The sequence below is a fragment of the Mesoplodon densirostris genome, chromosome 2 (genome assembly GCF_025265405.1).
Source record: "Mesoplodon densirostris isolate mMesDen1 chromosome 2, mMesDen1 primary haplotype, whole genome shotgun sequence".
In the NCBI taxonomy this organism is placed as follows: Eukaryota; Metazoa; Chordata; class Mammalia; order Artiodactyla; family Ziphiidae; genus Mesoplodon; species Mesoplodon densirostris.
In genome coordinates, this window is record NC_082662.1 from 53,978,276 (window position 1) to 53,998,995 (window position 20,720).

Sequence of the window (20,720 nt, forward strand, 5' to 3'; positions counted from 1 at the left end):
CGTGAACCTGAGCGAAGAGATGGTTTTCAAAATGGCTGTGCAGCACCTCTCATGTTTTAGCACTCTTTAGGGACTTACATAAGCAGCGCTTCATGTTCTGATGTCAAAATACACGTGCGAGGATTAAAAGTAGTATGGGATGCATAAGAATACTTTTCAGGGCCAGCTATTCTTTGATATTTATCACTTCATAGCAATGACACCTGCTTCTAATTTTAAGAGTTCTTTTTGCCAGTGGGTGATTTCTTTTTTTCTTCAGAAAAGAAATCGTATCCTCAAAAGACTTAACTGGTAACTCTTCTCCTTTTGATGTGCTTGATATTTTTATGAGTTTGTCCATTGGCACTGAAGCCTTAACATGCCTTTAGTTTTAAAAAAAAGTCATTATAACACATAATTATTATATTGGGTCACATAAATTTATATCCTAGCCACACATTTAGAGACTTTTGCAGAGATATATTTGTTATAAATGTCGTTATCTGCCCCTTGGACTAGTTGATAGTTGTCTTAAGTTGACCAAAGCCAGAGAAATAAACTCTCCCTTGTGGGAGAGGTTCAGCAACTTACATTCAGTACGAATATTTCATTGTTTTTCACATTCAGTTGGTGACAGTTGTCATTTGAGGGTTGGTAAGTAGATGAAAAATAGGAGAGGAACCTAGTTTTGTCTGTTTAGATACATATGAAGATAGTCCTTTGGCTTGGGTGTAGCCAGCCTACTTAAAGAGTCCAATGTGGTTTGCTTTTTTGTTTTCATAGTGCATAAAGACCTTTTCCTAATAAACACTCTATAGAGTTAATTATCCTAGTAGAAAAAGATGCAAAAGATGGTACGTTGCTAGCATCCCATTCTGACTGGCCCGTGGGGAGTTGTCTGTATAAAATTGGATCCTTGTGCTGGGTTCCAAAAAAAGGTGTGAATATGAAGGAGAAGTGCTAAATCATGACTCCAGAGAAAATGTCGGCCATGAGCAGTTTTTAGTTTAAGTGAAAACCAAACTTTAGGATTTGGACAAATAAGACAAGGAGAAAAAAGGGTGAATCATTAACTCCCATATAAAAGTGTTATGGTGATCAAGTTTCAGCAAACTTGCATAAGACACTCAACAAAGGCTGTGACTGAATGGAACTAACTCATCTACTTAATTGATATGAAAAGCTTTGCCAAGCATTTATCCTTCACGTCAGATAAGTAATTTTTAATAAAATATTTCCAAGATATGAAGACAGTTAAGAAAACAGCACAGTTTTTAATAATTGCACTCCTAAGTAAACGGATCTATCATTACATTGTCACAAAGAATGACAGTGAGAAGAAACATCCTGCTAATCCCTCTCTGATAAGTGTTCAACGTAATTAGACAGACACCGTCTCTTAAGTGTTCAACGTAATTAGACACCGTCTCTTCTGTTGAATGTAGCATTAATCAGAAGTGCAACTTTACAAAGAATACTCTTTTCTAATATGTCATTTTGCTTCCAAAAATGACTCACGTAGTTGTGCACAGCTATTTCCTTTTGATTTTGTTTGTTTTAGTAGTGTTTAATAATAGTGTGGGCCTTTTGCATCCACAAAGCTGCATTTGAGGTTAGCAGTTCATTTTGTTTTGCCAACTGTCAGAATAACAAACAGACTTGGAAGTATTTTGAAGCTTTGAAATGACCTGTTGGCTCATCTCACTGAAGTGAAGGCGTGACTTTTTTAGAGAGAGGTTTTCTTATAAGGAAGAAGCCAGAGGTTTTCTGCATTAAACAAGAGCTCGAGAGAGAACGTGTCTCAGTGAAAAATTTAATGTTAAAATGATGAAATGTGTTGCCCCCTTTCAGCATCCACAGGCACTGCCTTTTTAAAAAATCCATTTCCTTTTGCTCTGTGGGCTTCTAGCCTGAACTATGAACTACCGCATAGTTATAAAGTGGTATCCGCTCCGTTCATTGCACGACTCTACCTCCCCACTTTCTCAACGACTCAAAGGCCTTTGAAGGCAAAGAATAGGGTTATTGAAGGATGGGAGGCAGATTTCACTAAGTAACAGGTGGAGGTCAAAGTAGTTTATTTGTGGGGATGAACAGAGTGCAGAGATGAAAAATCAAATACTTTGCCGTAATAAGGTTTAGCAACAAAATGCTGACTACACTAAGCTGAGATTCTAGCTGACAGAACCTTTTCTAGTGTTCATTACTTGATTTCACAGTTCAAGCAATTTGAAGAGACCTAAAATTATATTGCTTTTTTCCCCTATGAAATGTTCCCATCAGTTTCAAATTTTACTTTAAATAAGGTGATGGGTGCTCTACTTGTATCCAAGGAACATTAGGACTTAATAGATTCCCAGTGCAGGCATATCCCAAGCATGAAACATCGCAGACTGCATCTCTTACAAATTAAATTCTACCAGTAGGAACCTTAAACTCCAAGATTTCAATCATGTTTTAACAGATAGAGTGAACATATTTTAATGAACATGTAACTTCACATCATCTAAATGAATATTGTAGGTGAAGAAAAGTATCTAGAAGGATATTTACCAAGCTTGAGCACTGGGTTACCCCCAGCTTGTTGAAGATAAAGAGGAAAGAGCTTTTGTTTTTTTCCCCTTTATACAATTCTGTATTTGTATAGTGCATATATTTTGCTTTTGCAACTTAAAAGAGGGTTGGGCTTCCCTGGTGGCGCAGTGGTTGAGAGTCCGCCTGCCGATGCAGGGGACGCGGGTTCGTGCCCCGGTCCGGGAGGATCCCACATGCCGTGGAGCGGCTAGGCCTGTGAGCCATGGCCGCTGAGCCTGTGCGTCCGGAGCCTGTGCTCCGCAACGGGAGAGGCTACAACAGTGAGAAGCCTGCGTAACGCAAAAAAAAAAAAAAAAAAAAAAAGGGTTAAACATGCTGAAAAAATATATAAAAGTAAGATTTATCTACTGTTCTACAGCAGGACCAAAAAGGTAAAAATGTTATTTGGTGGCATATAGACCAAAGCTGTTGAATAGAACTTTCCGCAATGATGCAAATGTTCTAAATATGCACTGTCCAAAACTGTAACAACTAGCCAAATATGGCCATTGAGCACTTGAAATGTGGCTATGCTGAGCAACTGAATTTTTAAATTCATTTAATTTTAATTAATTTAAATTTAAGTAACACATGTGGCTAGTAGCTACCATATCAGACAGGGCAGATATAAACCAAACATATGTATGATTGAGTTTTTTACTTTTCATCTGGGTATCTAGGCAGAATGAATAAAACATTATGTTATATTGTACTATATTTTTCATGCAAAGAAAATAGTTTGGTTTTCTCAGTAATTTCTTCTTCATTCTCAGTCCTCTGTGAATGTGTGTGATTGCTATGTTGAGCCAAAATCAATCCTTCCCTGAACACACGGAAGGATGAGATGGTTAGGGGGAAGATGGGATGGGTAGGGAATCTCCAACTCATAAGTATATGGAGCATGAAATGCAATTTTTAAATTTTAGCCCTGACACTGGGGTGTCTGTACTTACCCTGAAAGGAGAGGAAATCCCCTAAAAAGTCATGAGACTTTATTGTTGGCCCAGGAACTAGATTTTTTTTTAAATATCTTTATTGGAGTATAATTGCTTTACAATGGTGTGTTAGTTTCTGCTTTATAACAAAGTGAATCAGCTATACATATACATATATCCCCATATCTCCTCCCTCTTGCATCTCCCTCCCACCCTCCCTATCCCACCCCTCTAGGTGGACACAAAGCACCAAGCTGATCTCCCTGTGCTATGCGTATGCTTCCCACTAGCTATCTATTTTACATTTGGTAGTGTATATATGTCCATGCCACTCTCTCACTTCGTCCCAGCTTACCCTTCCCCCTCCCTGTGTCCTCAAGTCCATTCTCTACGTCTGCATCTTTATTCCTGTCCTGCCCCTAGGTTCTTCAGAACCTTTTTTTTTAGATTCCATATATATTGTTAGCATACGGTATTTGTTTTTCTCTTTCTGACTTACTTCACTCTGTATGACAGTCTCTAGGTCCATCCACCTCACTACAAATAACTCAATTTCATTTCTTTTTATGGCTGAGTAGTATTCCATTATATATATGTACCACATCTTCTTTATCCATTCATCTGTTGATGGACACTTAGGTTGCTTCCATGTCCCGGCTATTGTAAATAGAGCTGCAATGAACGTTGTGGTACATGACTCTTTTTGAATTATGGTTTTCTCGGGGTATATGCCCAGTAGTGGGGTTGCTGGGTCGTATGGTAGCTCTGTTTATAGGAACTAGATTTTTTGTATGACATTTTCCTTGTGTCTATTCTTTTTACTCTCTCTGGTTGTAAATTTTCACTTACAAGTGAACATTTGAATACATTAGAGAACTCATCATTTCTTTTCTCCTGAATAATCCATATAATTTTTACTCCATTTTCCCATTTTTTAAAAATTGAAGGTATCACTTGTGTCCAAGCCTTTTAAATTACCTGAACTTCTTTATGATATGGTAATTCTTTGCGGGGGTCCTTTTAGCTCATTTTAAATAGTTGCATATAGAGCAAGAAGGATAAACCTCAGAAGCTGTAGTAACTTTCATTTTATTGTCTCCATCATAAAAATGATTTTAAAACATTTTTTATTCACTGAAAAAGGTTAAAAGTCAAAATAGTCTGAATGTTTTACTTTTTTATTATTGAGTGTGTTAATCATAATAAATTACATTAGGATGAACCCTAATGGATTTTATCATTAGGACGCAAATCTAAGATGAATACAGTATCTTGAATTACTTCCTCCTGTCACACAGCATGTGTTGATACCCACAGGAACAGAATGGTCCTTTAACTGTGGGATTAATCTATCCAAGCACAGCCTTTATTTAGCATCATGGTTGGAGATGATCTCATCATAAGGTATAGCTGAAATGGTCCTAGGAATGTCCAGTTCTTGCCTGGGGGGCAGCTGCTAGAGAGTGGGGCAGTGCTCTGCGTCTGGAAGCCATGAGTCTGAGTGTAAATTTGCTGGTGGTAGGTGACTTGCAAAATACGGTACTGGTCCTCAGTTTTCATCCTGTGCTTGAGAAATGGCACTGCAGTTTATGCCAGCAAAATTAGTCTTACAGACCTGACTGGCGTATCCATTCCCCACACTTAGACCTGGAGGTATAGGGGAATCTGAAGGCCCAAATGTACAGAGAACAGTACAACAGCAGTTAGCATGTCATTTAGGCTGGAGAAAAATGTTTCCATACCCTTAATAAGCTCTATTTTAAACCAGCTTGTTTATACCAGTAAGATAGATAGATAATGGGAACTTTCTTCAGAAGTAGGCATCTGGCTGGAGCAGTACACTGAAAGGAGGAAGAGTGTTGGCTGGCTGGGTTCAAATCCTGGCTCCTCCACCTACTAATCTTGTGACCTCTCACCTTCTCCGGGACTTGGCTCCCTCAATTATCCTCCCGCCAAAGCATAGCCTTCTGCCCATCTGCTAGACATGCCCATCAGAAGGCCAGCATGCCTTATTGGCTCCCATCTTCAGAAAGGTCTGCTTTGCTTCCCTCCAGCTCCCTAAAGCTACTCCCCTAATTTTCTGCTCCCCTCTACAGACTAGTTTTATGAGAGAGTTGACTACAACCATTGTCCCTGCTTCTTCCCTTCCTGTTGATTTTTGCAAGCCATTCTAACCCATCTTCCATGTGCCTCACTCTCCTGGTGCTCATTTATTCTCACTATACTTGACCTCTCAACAGCCTTCACTGCAATCCATCACAGCCGTTTCCCTGAAACACTTCCCTTAGTTTCTGTACAACTGCACTTTCCTCTGAGTAAAATGCCTCCACTTAGTTGCCTACTTTGACACTGATGTCAGTAGCTCAGAGGCCTCCCTTAATGTCAAGACTTACTGAATTCTTAATAATTGTGTGTTAGACTTTACCTCTGGTTACATGAGGTATTTCTGCATTATCATATAGACTAGGCTTGGAAGATGTCAATGATTCTTAAAAGAAAAATTGTGATCCTTTCTGCTGTCATTCGCAGGAGGCTGTAGAGAAAGCCACTCGTTGAACAGGCAAGCGGCCTATTGTACATATTAAATGTATTTACTCTTCTACAATTTAACATCTTTGGGTCATTATCTATTAGAAGACTTCTTCTAAGTCTGCGTGATATTTTTCTTTTGGAGGTTCTGTGTTAGAATTACTGGTAATACATTGAGTATAGTTAATAAAATAGTGATTCCTACTAATAAGGCCAAGAAAAACCTTTGGTATGTAAGACAAGGTGATTCTTAGTACTGTACTTCAGAGTTGTTTTTATTTTTCGCATATTCGTTTGCAGCTGATATAAACTTTCTTTGATTTTTTTCTTTGGATAACCATGTTAGAAACTTCAACTATGAATATATTTTGTTGACTTAAATAGGACACTTTTTATAGTATACAAGGGAAACTACATGAGGGAGTGTGATATTTTACAAAATATCCAAGCTTTAGAACCAGAGAGACCTGGGTTGGAATTATCACTTAATGGCTGTATGATCTTTTTTTTTTATTGGAGTATAGTTGATTAACAATGATGTGCTAGTTACAGGTGTACAGCAAAGAATGGCTGTATGATCTTGAGCAAGTTGCTTGACATCCTTGATATCTACTTTCTGTGACATTTCTCCTCTTTAAAAAGTTATAGGTAGGGAGGATAGTAATACCTACCATTCTGAGATGAAAATGTAAGGATTTGTAAGTACATGGTACTTACATGTACTTACATGATGGTACTCCATCACTTGTGGCTTTTATTATTCTCAGTCTGTTTTTTGGAAATGATCAATATGTAGGAATTTGATGACCATCTCTTTAGCTGCCTCCTGGCTCTCTTGAGGCTCCTAGGTGGATGAAGGCTTCCAATAGCCTTTAGGTTTAGTGTAATAGTTGTTCTGGTAAAGCGATAAAGATAGGTCATTGAGAATTCGATCATGACAGCAAACAGAAGAATGTCTGAAGTCAAACATGAACAGATGAACTTAAACAGCATTTTGTTGTCCTCTCTAACCATCTTATATATTGGATTTTAAAATGAAAGTGCAGAGTTTGCTGGTTTCTCCCAAACAGATTGTGACTATAAATGAACAGTATTGAAACTAACCTTTCTTTTTTTTTTTTTTTGGCCGTGCCGCGAGGCGTGTGAGATCTTAGTTCCCCGACCAGAGATCAAACCCATGCCCCCTGCAGTGGGAGCACAGAGTCTCAACCACTGGACCGCCAGGGAAGTCCCCTAACCTTTCTGTTCTTGACTTTGATACTTTGAAGAAAGAAACATATACCAGTTAAATCTTCTCTGACAACTGAAATTGCATCACGCGAACTCCTACAACAGACAAGATAAGGTCCTGCTGTCCTGAGTAGCATTAACCAGGGATCATTTTCACAGGACAGTGGATTTTTGACTAAGTCCTCTAACAAAATAAATACTAACCCTGACTTGTCACCTCCTCTTTAAAAATCCAGCATGTTGTTCCATTGCCACTGGAATAATTATAGTTTATTGTGATCTCTCCCTTCTTCCCCCCTTCCCATTAATACTGTAGCTCCTTTGACTCCTAAAAAATATCCCCTTTTAGAAGCTTTCTCAAGCAAAGAACAGCATTGTACTTTCTTATCATTCCTGTAGGATTTGCTTCACAATTGTCACCATAAAGTTCTTGATCAAAGTGTTTTGTAAATCTCATGATTTGGGTGAGAGGGGGAGTTGAAATTGATTATGATTTTTTCCCCTGTATATTCTTTTTGTTACATCAGGTTGCAGCAAAAAGTACCCCCCCCCAAAAAAAACCCCTTGATTTGTTATAGGAGACCTCAAGAATTATTTTGAATTTTTTCATATCTTTTGATCTCATTTTATTATTGATGTTTCTTGAAAGAATCAGGAGGAAATAGAAAGTGTTTACACCATTGGAAATCACTACTTATTAGCCTCTTTCCTAAGAAGGTGTCTTACCATTTTCTCTGGGTGAATGTAGGCTAATGGAATACCTCACTGCTAGGACAGACTTGCTAAAAATAATGGAAACTTCTGGATGTCTAGAGATTAATTTGTGTATAGTAGGCATCTCTAATACACCCATTCCTAGCATGAACAATAATCTTATATTTGAATATCATGTTAGTCTGCTATTGCTGTATAGCAAATTACCACAAACTTAGCTTAAAACAAAACAACACACATTTATTATCTCATGGTTTCCATGGGTCAAGAGTCTGGGCACAGCTTAACTGGTCTCTTTGCTCAGGGACTCACAAGGCTGCAATTAAAATTTTGTCCAGGTTGCATTCTTTTCTGGAGCTTAGTGTTTTCTTGCACATGCTCGCAATTGTTGGTAGAATTCTGTTCTTTGTAGCTTTAAGACTAAGGCCCCAGCTTTCTTTTTTTTTTTTTTTTTTTAGCTTACCCTTCCCCCTCCCCATATCCTCAAGTCCATTCTCAAGTAGGTCTGTGTCTTTATTCCTGTTTTACCACTAGGTTCTTCATGACATTTTTTTTTCTTAAATTCCATATATATGTGTTAGCATACAGTATTTGTCTTTCTCTTTCTGACTTACTTCACTCTGTATGACAGACTCTAGGTCTATCCACCTCATTACATGTAGCTCAATTTCGTTTCTTTTTATGGCTGAGTAATATTCCATTGTATATATGTGCCACATCTTCTTTATCCGTTCATCTGATGATGGACACTTAGGTTGTTTCCATCTCTGGGCTATTGTAAATAGAGCCCAGCTTTCTTAAAAGCTGTCTGTCAGCCACAGCCCCACTTAGTCCCTCGAGGTCCCTATAGTTCTTTGCCATGTGACCTTCTCACAGGCCTTTTTATCACACGGCAGCTTACTACTTCAAAGCCAGCAAGAGAATCTCTCTGACTTCTTTTTTTTTTTTTTTTTTTTTTTTTGCGGTACACGGGCACCTCACTGCTGTGGCCTCTCCTGTTGCGGAGCACAGGCTTCGGACGCGCAGGCCCAGCGGCCACAGCTCACGGGCCCAGCTGCTCCGTGGCATGTGGGATCCTCCCGGACCGGGGCATGAACCCGTGTCCCCTGCATCAGCAGGCGGACTCTCAACCACTGTGCCACCAGGGAAGCCCCTCTCTGACTTCTAATTCTTCTTTTTTTTTCTAATTTTATTTCTTTATAAATTTATGTATTTATTTTTGGCTGTATTTGATCTTCATTGCTGTGCACGGGCTTTCTCTAGTTGTGGTGAGCGGGGGCTACTCTCTGTTGCAGCGTGTGTGCTTCTCATTGCGGTGGCTTTTGTTGTTGCGGAGCACGGGCTCTAGGAGTGCGGGCTTCAGTGGTTGTGGTTCACAGGCTCTAGAGCACAGGCTCAGTAGTTGTGGTGCATGGGCTTAGTTGCTCCGCGGCATGTGGGATCTTCCCGGACCAGGGCTCGAACCCATGTCCCCTGCATTGGCATGCAGATTCTTAACCACTGTGCCACCAGGAAAGTCCCTGATGCTTCTTTTGAAGGACTCATCTGATGAAGTCAGGCCCACCCAGCATAATAATCCTTTACTAACTCAAAGTCACCTGGTTAGGGACCTTAATTACATTCACAAAAGTTCTTTCCCCTTCACAGGTACCACCCACATTCAAGGGGAAGGGATTATATAAAGTATGCAACCAAGGGGCCACGAACTTTGGGATCTTCTTAGAAATCTGACTACCACAAATATCAATGATGAAGCTAACAGAATCTTTTTGAATACTGTATTTGGCCTATACTTTCACTCACAACTGCCTCCAGGGAACAGAATAACTGAAAGACTAGAATTTCATGTACGTTTGTTGCCTTTGTCCATTGAACACTATTTGAAATGACTCAGATAGCTTAGAAAAATGGCTAATTGGAGAGAAATTCAGAAAGTCTAGTTGTTAGAAAGCCAATAGCTAGCCAAAAAGCTTCTTGAAATTCATCTCCTATTCTATTTACCACCATTGGGTTTTTATAGCAATCAATAGGAGAGAATGTCCCTTTTTTTTTTAACATCTTTCTTGGAGTATAATTTCTTTACCATGGTGTGTTAGTTTCTGCTTTATAACAAAGTGAATCAGCTACACATATACATACATCCCCATATCTCCTCCCTCTTGTGTCTCCCTCCCACCCTCCCTATCCCACCCCTCTAGGTGGTCAAAAAGCACTGAGCTGATCTCCCTGTGCTATGTGGCTGCTTCCCACTAGCTATCTATTTTACATTTGGAAGTATATATAAGTCCATGCCACCCTCTCACTTCATCCCACCTTACCCTTCCCCCTCACCGTGTTCTCAAGTCCATTCTCTACATCTGTGTCTTCATTCCTGTCCTGCCTCTAGTTTCTTCAGAACCATTTTTTTTCCTTTTTTTTTTTTTTAGATTCCATATATATCTGGTAGCATACAATGTTTGTTTTTCTCATTCTGACTTACTTCACTCTGTATGACAGACTCTGGGTCCATCCACCTCACTACAAATAACTCAATTTCGTTTCTTTTTATGGCTGAGTCGTATTGCATTGTATATATGTGCCACATCTTCTTTATCCATTCATCTGTCAATGGACACTTAGGTTGCTTCCATGTCCTGGCTATTGTAAATAGAGCTGCAATGAACATAGTGGTACATGACTTTTTTTAAATTATGTTTTACTCTGGGTATATGCCCAGTAGTAGGATTGCTGCGTCGTATGGTAGTTCTATTTCTAGTTTTTTAAGGAACCTCCATACTGTTCTTCATAGTGGCTGAATCAATTTATATTCCCACCAGCAGTGCAAGAGGGTTCCCTTTTCTCCACACGCTATCCAGCATTTATTGTTTGTAGATTTTTTGATGATGGCCATTCTGACTGCTGTGCGGTGAAACTTCATTGCAGTTTTGATTTGCATTTCTCTAATAATTAGTGATGTTGAGCATCCTTTCATATGTTTGTGGGCAATCTGTATATCTTCTTTGGAGAAATGTCTATTTAGGTCTTCTGCCCATTTTTAGACTGGGATGTTTGTTTTCTGATATTGAGCTGAATAAGCTGCTTGTAAATTTGGGAGATTAATCCTTTGTCAGTTGCTTCATTTGCAAATATTTTCTCCCATTCTGAGGGTTGTCTTTTCATCTTGTTTATGGTTTCCTTTGCTGTGCAAAAGCTTATAAGGTTCATGAGGTCCCATTTGTTTATTTTTGTTTTTATTCCCATTTTTTAGGACATGGGTCAAAAAGGATCTTGCTGTGATTTATGTCAAAGAGTGTTCTGCCTATGTTTTCCTCTAAGAGTTTTATAGTGTCTGGCCTTACATTTAGGTCTTTAATCCATCTTGAGTTTATTTTTCTGTATGGTGTTAGGGAGTGTTCTAATTTCATTCTTTTACATGTAGCTGTCCAGTTTTCCCAGGACCACTTATTGAAGAGACTGTCTTTTCTCCATTGTATATTCTTGCCTCCTTTATCAAAAATAAGGTGACCCTAGCTATGTTGGTTTATCTCTGGGCTTTCTATCCTGTTCCACTGATCTATATTTCTGTTTTTGTGCCAGTACCATACTGTGTTGATTACTGTAGCTTTGTAGTATAGTCTGAAGTCAGGGAACTTGATTCCACCAGCTCCGTTTTTCTTTCTCAAGATTGCTTTGGCTATTCAGGGTCTTTTGTGTTTCCATACAAATTGTGAAATGTTTTGTTCTAGTTTTGTGAAAAATGCCATTGGTAGTTTGACAAGGATTGCATTGAATGTGTAGATTGCTTTGGGTAGTAGAGTCATTTTCACAATGTTGATTCTTCCAATCCAAGAACATGGTACATCTCTCCATCTGTTTGTATCATCTTTAATTTCTTTCATCAGTGTCATAATTTTCTGCATACAGGTCTTTTGTCTCCTTAGGTAGGTTTATTCCTAGGAATTTTATTCTTTTTGTTGCAGTGGTAAATGGGAGTGTTTCCTTAATTTCTCTTTCACATTTTTCATCATTAGTGTATAGGAATGCAAGAGATTTCTGTGCATTAATTTTCTATCCTGCTACTTTACCAAATTCATTAATTAGCTCTAGTAGTTTTCTGGTAGAGTCTTTAGGATTCTCTCTATATAGCATCATGTCATCTGCAAACAGTGACAGCTTTACTTCTTCTTTTCCAATTTGGATTCCTTTTATTTGTTTTTCTTCTCTGATTGCTGTGGCTAAAACTTCCAAAACTATGTTGAGTAATACTGGTGAAAGAGGGCAACCTTGTCTTGTTCCTGACCTTAATGGAAATGGTTTCAGTTTTTCACCTTTGAGAATGATGTTGGTGGTGAGTTTGTCATATATGGCCTTTATTATGTTGAGGTAAGTTCCCTCTATGCCTACTTTCTGCAGGATTTTTATCATAAATGGGTGTTAAATTTTGTCAAAAGCCTTTTCTGCATTATTGAGATGATCATATGGTTTTTCTCCTTCAATTTGTTAATATGGTGTATCACATTGATTGATTTGCATATATTGAAGAATCCTTGCATTCCTGGGATAAACCCCACTTGATCATGGTGTATGATCCTTTTAATGTGTTGTTGAATTCTGTTTGCTAGTATTTTGTTGAGGATTTTTGCATCTATGTTCATCAGTGATATTGGCCTGTAGTTTTCTTTCTTTGTGACATCTTTGTCTGGTTTTGGTATCAGGGTGATGGTGGCCTTGTAGAATGAATTTGGGAGTGTTCCTCCCTCTGCTATATTTTAGAAGAGTTTGAGAAGGATAGTTGTTAGCTCTTCTCTAAATGTTTGATAGAATTTGGCTTTGAAGCCCTCTGGTCCTGGGCTTTTGTTTGTTGGAATATTTTTAATCACAGTCTCAATTTCAGTGCTTGTGATTGGTCTGTTTATATTTTCTATTTCTTCCTGGTTCAGTCTCAGAAGGTTGTGCTTTCCTAAGACTTTGTCCATTTCTTCCTGGTTGTCCAATAAGCACAGAGTTGCTTGTAGTAATCGCTCATGATCCTTTGTGTTTCTGCAGTCTCACTTGTTACTTCTCCTTTTTCATTTCTAATTCTATTGATTTGAGTCTTCTCCCTTTTTTTCTTGATGAGTCTGGCTAATGGTTTATCAATTTTGTTTATCTTCTCAAAGAACCAGCTTATAGTTTTATTGATCTTTGCTATTGTTTCCTTCATTTCTTTTTCATTTATTTCTGATCTGATCTTTATGATTTCTTCTGCTAACTTAGGGATTTTTTGTTTTTCCTTCTCAAATTGCTTTAGGTGTAAGGTTAGGTTGTTTATTTGAGATGTTTCTTTTTTCTTGAGGTAGGATTGTATTGCTATAAACTTTCCTCTTAGAACTGATTTTGCTCCATCCCATAGGTTGTGGGTCGTCGTGTTTTCATTGTCATTTGTTTCTTTTTTTTTTTTTTTTTTTTTTGCGGTACGCAGGCCTCTCACTGTTGTGGCCTCTCCCGTTGCGGAGCACAGGCTCCGGACGCGCAGGCCCAGCGGCCATGGCTCACGGGCCCAGCCGCTCCGCGGCATATGGGATTCTCCCAGACCGGGGCACGAACCCGCATCCCCTGCATCGGCAGGCGGACTCTCAACCACCGCGCCACCAGGGAGGCCCTGTCATTTGTTTCTAGGTATTTTTTTATTTCCTCTTTGATTTCTTCAGTGATCTCTTGGTTATTAAGTAGTGTATTGTTTAGCCTCCATGTGTTTGTATTCTTTACAGATATTTTCCTATAATTTATATCTAGTCTGATAGTGTTGTGGTCAGAAAAGCTACTTGATATGATATCAACTTTCTTAAATTTACCAAGGCTTGATTTGTGACCCAAGATATGATCTATACTGGAGAATGTTCCAAGAGCACTTGAGAAGAAAGTGTATTCTGTTGTTTTTGGATGGAATGTCCTATAAATATCAATTAAGTCCATATTGTTTAATGTATCATTTAAAGCTTGTGTTCCCTTATTTATTTTCATTTTGGATGATCTGTCCGTTGTTGAAAGTGGGGTGTTAAAGTCCCCTACTATGATTGTGTTACTGTCGATTTCCCCTTTTATGGCTGTTAGCATTTGCCTTATGTATTGAGGTGCTCCTCTGTTGGGTGCATAAATATTTACAATTGTTATATCTTCTTCATGGATCGATCCCTTGATCATTATGTAGTGTCCCTCTTTGTCTCTTGTAATAGTCTTTATTTTAACGTTTGTATTGTCTGATATGTGCATTGTTACTCCAGCTGTCTTTTGATTTCCGTTTGCATAGAATATCTTTTTCCATCCCCTCACTTTCAGTCTGTATGTGTCCCTAGGTCTGAAGTGGGTTTCTTGTAGGCAACATATATACGGGTCTTGTTTTTGTATCCATTCAGCTAGTCTGTGTCTTTTGGTTGGAGCATTTAATCCATTCACGTTTAAGGTAATTATTGATATGTATGTTCCTATTCCCATTTTCTTAATTGTTTTGGGTTTGTTATTGTAGGTCTTTTCCATCTCTGTTTTTCCTGCCTAGAGAAGTTCCTTTAGCATTTGTTGTAAATCTGGTTTACTGGTGCTGAATTCTCTTAACTTTTGCTTGTCTGTAAAGGTTTTAATTTCTCCATCGAATCTGAATGAGATCCTTGCTGGGTAGAGTAGTCTTGGTTGTTGATTCTTCCCTTTCATGACTTTAAGTATGTCCTGCCACTCCCTTCTGGCTTGCAGAGTTTGTGCTGAAAGATCAGCTGTTGACCTTATGGGGATTCCCTTTTATGTTATTTGTTGTTTTTCCCTTACTGCTTTTAATATTTTTTCTTTGTGTTTTATTTTTGATAGTTTGATTAATATGTGTCTTGGCGTGTTTCTCCTTGGATTTATCCTGTATGGGACTCCCTGTGCTTCCTGGACTTGATTAACTATTTCCTTTCCCATATTAGGGATGTTTTCAACTATAATCTCTTCAGATATTTTCTCAGTCCCTTTCTTTTTCTCTTCTTCGGGGACCCCTATAATTCGAATGTTGGTGTGTTTAATGTTGTCCCAGAGGCTTCTGAGACTATCCTCAATTCTTTTCATTCTTTTTTCTTTATTCTGCTCTGCAGTAGTTATTTCCAGTATTTTACCTTCCAGGTCACTTATCTGTTCTTCTGCCTCAGTTATTCTGCTATTGATTCCTTCCAGAGAATTTTTAATTTCATTTATTGTGTTGTTCATCATTATTTTTTCCTTTTTAGTACTTCTAGGTCCTTGTTAAACGTTTCTTGTATTTTCTTCATTCTTTTTCCAAGATTTTGGATCATCTTTACTATCATTACTCTGAATTCTTTTTCAGGTAGACTGCCTATTTCCTCTTTATTTGTTTGGTCTGATGGGTTTTTACCCTGCTCCTTCATCTGCTGTGTGTTTCTCTGTCTTCTCTTTTTTCTTAACTTACTGTGTTTGGGGTCTCCCTTTCACAGGCTGCAGGTTCGTAATTCCTGTTGTTTTTAGTGTCTGCCCCCAGTGGCTAAGGTTGTTTCAGTGGGTTGTGTAGGCTTCCTGGTGGAGGGGACTAGTGCCTGTGTTCTGGTGGATGAGGCTGGATCTTGTCTTTCTGGTGGGAAGGACCATGTCTAGTGGTGTGTTTTGGGGTGTCTGTGACCTCATTATGATTTTAGGCAGCCTCTCTGCTAATGGGTGGGTTTTGTTCCTGTCTTCCTAGTTGTTTGGCATAGGATGTCCAGCATTGTAGCTTGCTGGTCATTGAGTAGAGCTGGGTCTTAGTGTTGAGATGGAGATCTCTGGGAGAGCTGTCAGCATTTGATACTACATGGAGCTGGGAGGTCTTTGGTGGATCAATGTCCTAAACTCGGCTCTCCCACCTCAGAGGCAGAGGCCTGACATCCGGCCAGAGCACCAAGACCCTGTCAGCCATATGGCTCAGAAGAAAAGGGAGAAAAAAAAAGAAAGAAATAAAATAAAATAAAATAGTTATTAAAATAAAAAATAATTATAAAAAATTTTAAAGTAATAAAAAAAGAAAAAAAAAGAAAGAAAGAAGAGGGCAACCAAACCAGAAAACAAATCCACCAATGATAACAAGCACTAAAAATTATACTAAAAACAAAAAACAACAAAAAATCCGGACAGACAGAACCCTAGGGCAAATGGTAAAAGCAAAGCTGTACAGACAAAATCACACAAATAAGCATATGCATACATGCTTGCAAAAAATGAAAAAGGAAAAAAAAATATATATATATATATATATTAAAAAAATGGAAGAGAGCAACCAAATCAATAAACAAATCTGCCAATGATAATAAACTCTAAATACTAAACAAAGATAAACATAAAACCAGAAACAAATTAGATGCAGAAAGCAAACCCCAAGTCTACAATTGCTCCCAAAGTCCATCGCCTCAATTTTGGGATGATTGATTGTCTATTCAGGTATTCCACAGATGCAGGGTACATCAAGTTGATTGAGGAGCTTTAATCCGCTGCTCCTGAGGCTGCTGGGATAGATTCCCTTTCTCTTCTTTGTTTGCACAGCTCCCAGGGTTCAGCTTTGGATTTGGACTGGCCTCTGCATGTAGGTTGCCTGAGGGCGTCTGTTCTTCACCCAGAAAGGACGGGGTTAAAGGAACAGCTGATTTGGGGGCTCTGGCTCACTCAGGCCGGGGGGAGGGAGGGGTATGGATGCGGGGTGAGCCTGTGGTGGCAGAGGCCAGCGTGACGTTGCACCAGCCTGAGGCGCACCGTGTGTTCTGCTGGGGAAGTTGTGCCTGGATCATGGGACCCTGGCAGTGGCGGGCTGCACAGGCTCCTGGGATGGGAGGTGTGTATACTGACCTGTGCTTGCACAGAGGCTTCTTGGTGGCTGCAGCAGCAGCCTTAGCATCCCATGCCCGTCTCTGGGGTCCGCGCTGATAGCCATGGCTCGCGCCCGTCTCTGGATCTCGTTTAGGTGGTACTCTGAATCCCCTCCCCTTCTGTACCCCGAAACAATGGTCTCTTGCCTCTTAGGTGGGTCCAGACTTTTTCCTGGACACCCTCCCAGCTAGCTGTGGTGCACTAGCCCCCTTCAGGGTGTGTTCACGCAGCCAACCCCAGTCCTCTCCCTGGGATCTGACCTCTGAAGAAGCCGGAGCCTCAGCTCCCAGCCCCCACCCATCCCGGCCGGTGAGCAGACAAGCCTCTCGGGCTGGTGAGTGCTGGTTGGCACTGACCCTCTGTGCGGGAATCTCTCCGCTTTGCCCTCCGCAACCCTGTTGCTGCGCTCTCCTCCGTGGTTTGGAAGCTCCCCCATCCGCCACCCCCCATCTCTGCCAGTGAAGGGGCTTCCTAATGTGTGGAAGCCTTTCATCCTTCACAACCCTCCCACTGGTGCAGGTCCTGTCCCTATTCTTTTGTCTCTGTTTTTTCTTTTGCCCTACCCAGGTATGTGGGGAGTTTCTTGACTTTTGGGAAGTCTGAGGTCTTCTGCCAACGTTCAGTAGGTGTTCTGTAGGAGTTGTTCCACATGTAGATGTATTTCTGATGTATTTGTGGGGAGGAAGGTGATCTCCATATATTACTCTTCCGCCATCTTGAAAGTCTCTGGGAATGTCCCATTGAAACAAAACATTATGGTAAATTTCTGCTTCCAATTCTATGTAATTCTTTATTTTTACATATTGAAAGGAACTTTGAAGTAATATTTTGTTTGTTCCAGAAAAACGTGTAGCATTACTTTATAATCTTTTTTTAAAAATCTGATACTTATAAAAAATAGTTTTAAATCAAAATTTTGACTCATTAAGAGAAAGCCAATCAGTCAATCTTTGCAGTAATTGTGTAACAATTGTGCATAGCTATTTGGTAAAAGAAATTTTAACAAAGAGCTTATTTTTAAAGTAACGTACAGAAACCAAATTTGATTTCAAAAATAAAAGCCAGGATTAATGTTGTCTAGCTTTAAACATAAAGCAGTTGACTAGCATTTTAAAACTTCATTTGGTCAATTAAGTATACAAAGCAAATTAACGAAAACATACATTATGCATATGGAGAAAATATAAGTAAATAATAAGGAAACATGCTCAATATGAGTCTTTAAAAATTGAAAACACAAAGTAATTTTGAGATTCATGACAGCCTTGGGGTTCATATTACTTGACCGTGATAAATTTAGAAGGTTATACAGAGTTTGGCTTGTTCTTCTTATATGCAGAAAGTATTTCTTCTCTCTTTAACCCTTTCAAAGAGGATTTAAATTTTGATCATTTTGAATCCATTTACTAACTTGATAAGCATTTTCATGCTTATTGTCTATATGTGACTTCCACTTCCCCTTTTAAAAGTGTTAAGTGGTGGCTTTAAATCATGTCAACATTTCTGACGTATTTAGAATTGCATGGGTTGGAAAACATGAACTTTTCAAAGAAATGATTTTTCCTTGAGTCTAGCCATTTGCTTTCTTTAATAAGATTAGTTCAGATACTGCATTTCATCATCAATTCCATCATCTGAAAAAAATTCTGCCATCTCAAAAGTTTTGACATTTTCATTTTCTATTCTATTTCTGTTCCATGACACATAATTCAGGCATTTGACTGAGTTTAAATCAGTGGACTGGTTGGAAGCCTAAAAATTGCCTTGCACAGAAGAGTTTTGAATGAATTGGGAGATTTCTTTACATTTGGGAGCTTTTTATTTCTTTCCTTTCATTTTTTAATTTGATCTCCTCTGTGATGTAATTACATGATGATACCTTAGGTTAGGTTACTTGTAATGAACGTTGATTCAAAATCTCAATTCGTCCTAACGACGTTAGGACATTGGCATGCCATGACTTTGGTTACTGATTCATCGAGCAAACAAATATAGCTAAAGTCACTTAGTGACTTGTTTCTAATTCAAATCACACACATATTGATCTGTAGAACGGATCTGATCTGGATTTGTCTAGCTCGTGTGAAATCACACACCACTTCATGTTGTCCTTATGTCTGACTATGCAAATGTGCTTGCCGATTTGCAATTTGTTTCTTTCTTAGGGTCAAAACCCCAAGTTTTGCTCTGTCCAGGCATCTATTAGTAAAGCCACAGATCTCTTAGTAAAGCCACAAACTACCTGTACAGGTAGTTTACATATCTTTTCAGACCACTTGATATATTCTAGACTCTTTGTTAGATAGCCTGAAAATAGAGGCAGGCAAAGCAGACCTCATGTCTCTCCTTATAGAATCTGTGGTCACACTTGAAGGTTGTCTTGTAGAATTTCATTAAGGAAATCTGTGATTAGAAATAACAAGGACATGTTTAGACAAACTAACTAAATTTCTAAACAGATCTATACCTATAAAGTGCTTAGAATAGTACATGGAACTTAGCAAGTACTCGGTAAAATTTACATGCCAATATCATTATTATTTTTATTACTTATTTTTCTAGTTCACCCAAATAATTATCTGGTCATAGGCAGAACATAATACATGTAGATACGTATAAGTAAAATGAGATTTGGTTCTTTAAACATGAAATCAGACCAATTTTGTGCTGCAAATTTAAAAGAGCCCAAATTTTTCCTGTGATGTGGAGACTAGGAGTCATTTCCTTTATTTTTATATCCAAGTTTTCATTGTTTTAATTGGCACCCTACCAAACTGATAGATGCCTCTAGTTGTGTGTGTCAGCGTAGTTGCCGAGAACATTACAGATGCAGTAATTACAAGGGACCATTTTCCCATTATTTTCTTCCCAAAGCGTTTCCTATGCTGGAAATGCTATGAAAAGTTTAGACTATAGTAAAAATACTATTTTTTAAAAAACAAGCTTTATTTTCTTAAAATAAAATATGTTCGTCATAGAAAAAACAAGTAAGCAAAAAGAAGCAGTGAAAATCACTCAAATCCAACATGCAGAGAGAACTACTGTTATAGTTTATGCATATTTCTTTCCAGTTCTTTCTCTGTACATAAAAATACATTTTAAAATGGCATCATTGTATAATATCCTATTTTGTAATTGCTTTCCATGTCTTTATTTCATGTCATTAAATATCTTTCCATTGTCATTATTCTTTTACAGTGTTATTTGCATTTGTTATACCTTATTTAACCACTTAACTTTTATTTTTTAACTTTTACCCTTTCTTTTTTTTCTATTATAAATTATTCATTGGATGAGCAACTGAGTTACCACCGATGAGGGTTTTTTAAATGTTAAAATAGCTAAATTGTATAAAATGTGGAGAGAGTGCCTTGACACTGAAGTAAAGTAACTGGCAAGATAAGATGATTGCATATGAGGTCCTCATATGCTTCTATAATCTTCTTTACAAAGGGTCCGAAAGGCCACTGGCTCAGACAACAACTTCAGGAAGCACTGGGGAAGTGGTGCTCCATAATTAGAGAAGATCAGTAACCCCAAAATGGACTGTGATTTAGGAGAGTAAGTTGAAATCAACTCTATGCTGATATCAGGGGACCGTTCTGTCACCTGTTTGTTCCTATGACAAATTCAAACCAATTCAAAACAAATTTTCCCTTCACAGGTAGATGTCTTTTTAAAATTCTTTTAAGTTTAATCTTTTAGGTTGCATAAACTGTTGTTCCGTGATTTAAGTGTGCTTGTCAATCCATCCTTCCTGCCAGGAATGCCATCTCCAACCACACTGAAGAAGTCGGAGAAGTCTGGTTTCAGCAGCCCCTCCCCTTCGCAGACCTCCTCCCTGGGAACGGCATTCACACAGCATCACCGACCTGTCATTACAGGACCCAGAGGTGAGCTGCTCCACGGACACCCTTGATTGTG

At 38.7% G+C, this 20,720-nt stretch overlaps 1 protein-coding gene across 3 annotated transcripts in view; it reads left to right on the plus strand.

Annotated features, from left to right (window-relative positions):
- Positions 1 to 20,720, plus strand: part of NFIA (nuclear factor I A) — a 386,801-nt gene that overhangs the window by 283,473 nt on the left and 82,608 nt on the right. For all 3 annotated transcript variants that reach the window (XM_060089880.1, XM_060089882.1, XM_060089881.1), the window contains exon 7: positions 20,561 to 20,689. In XM_060089880.1, coding sequence (XP_059945863.1) covers positions 20,561 to 20,689 — 129 coding nt within the window. The remainder of the gene's footprint in view (positions 1 to 20,560; positions 20,690 to 20,720) is intronic.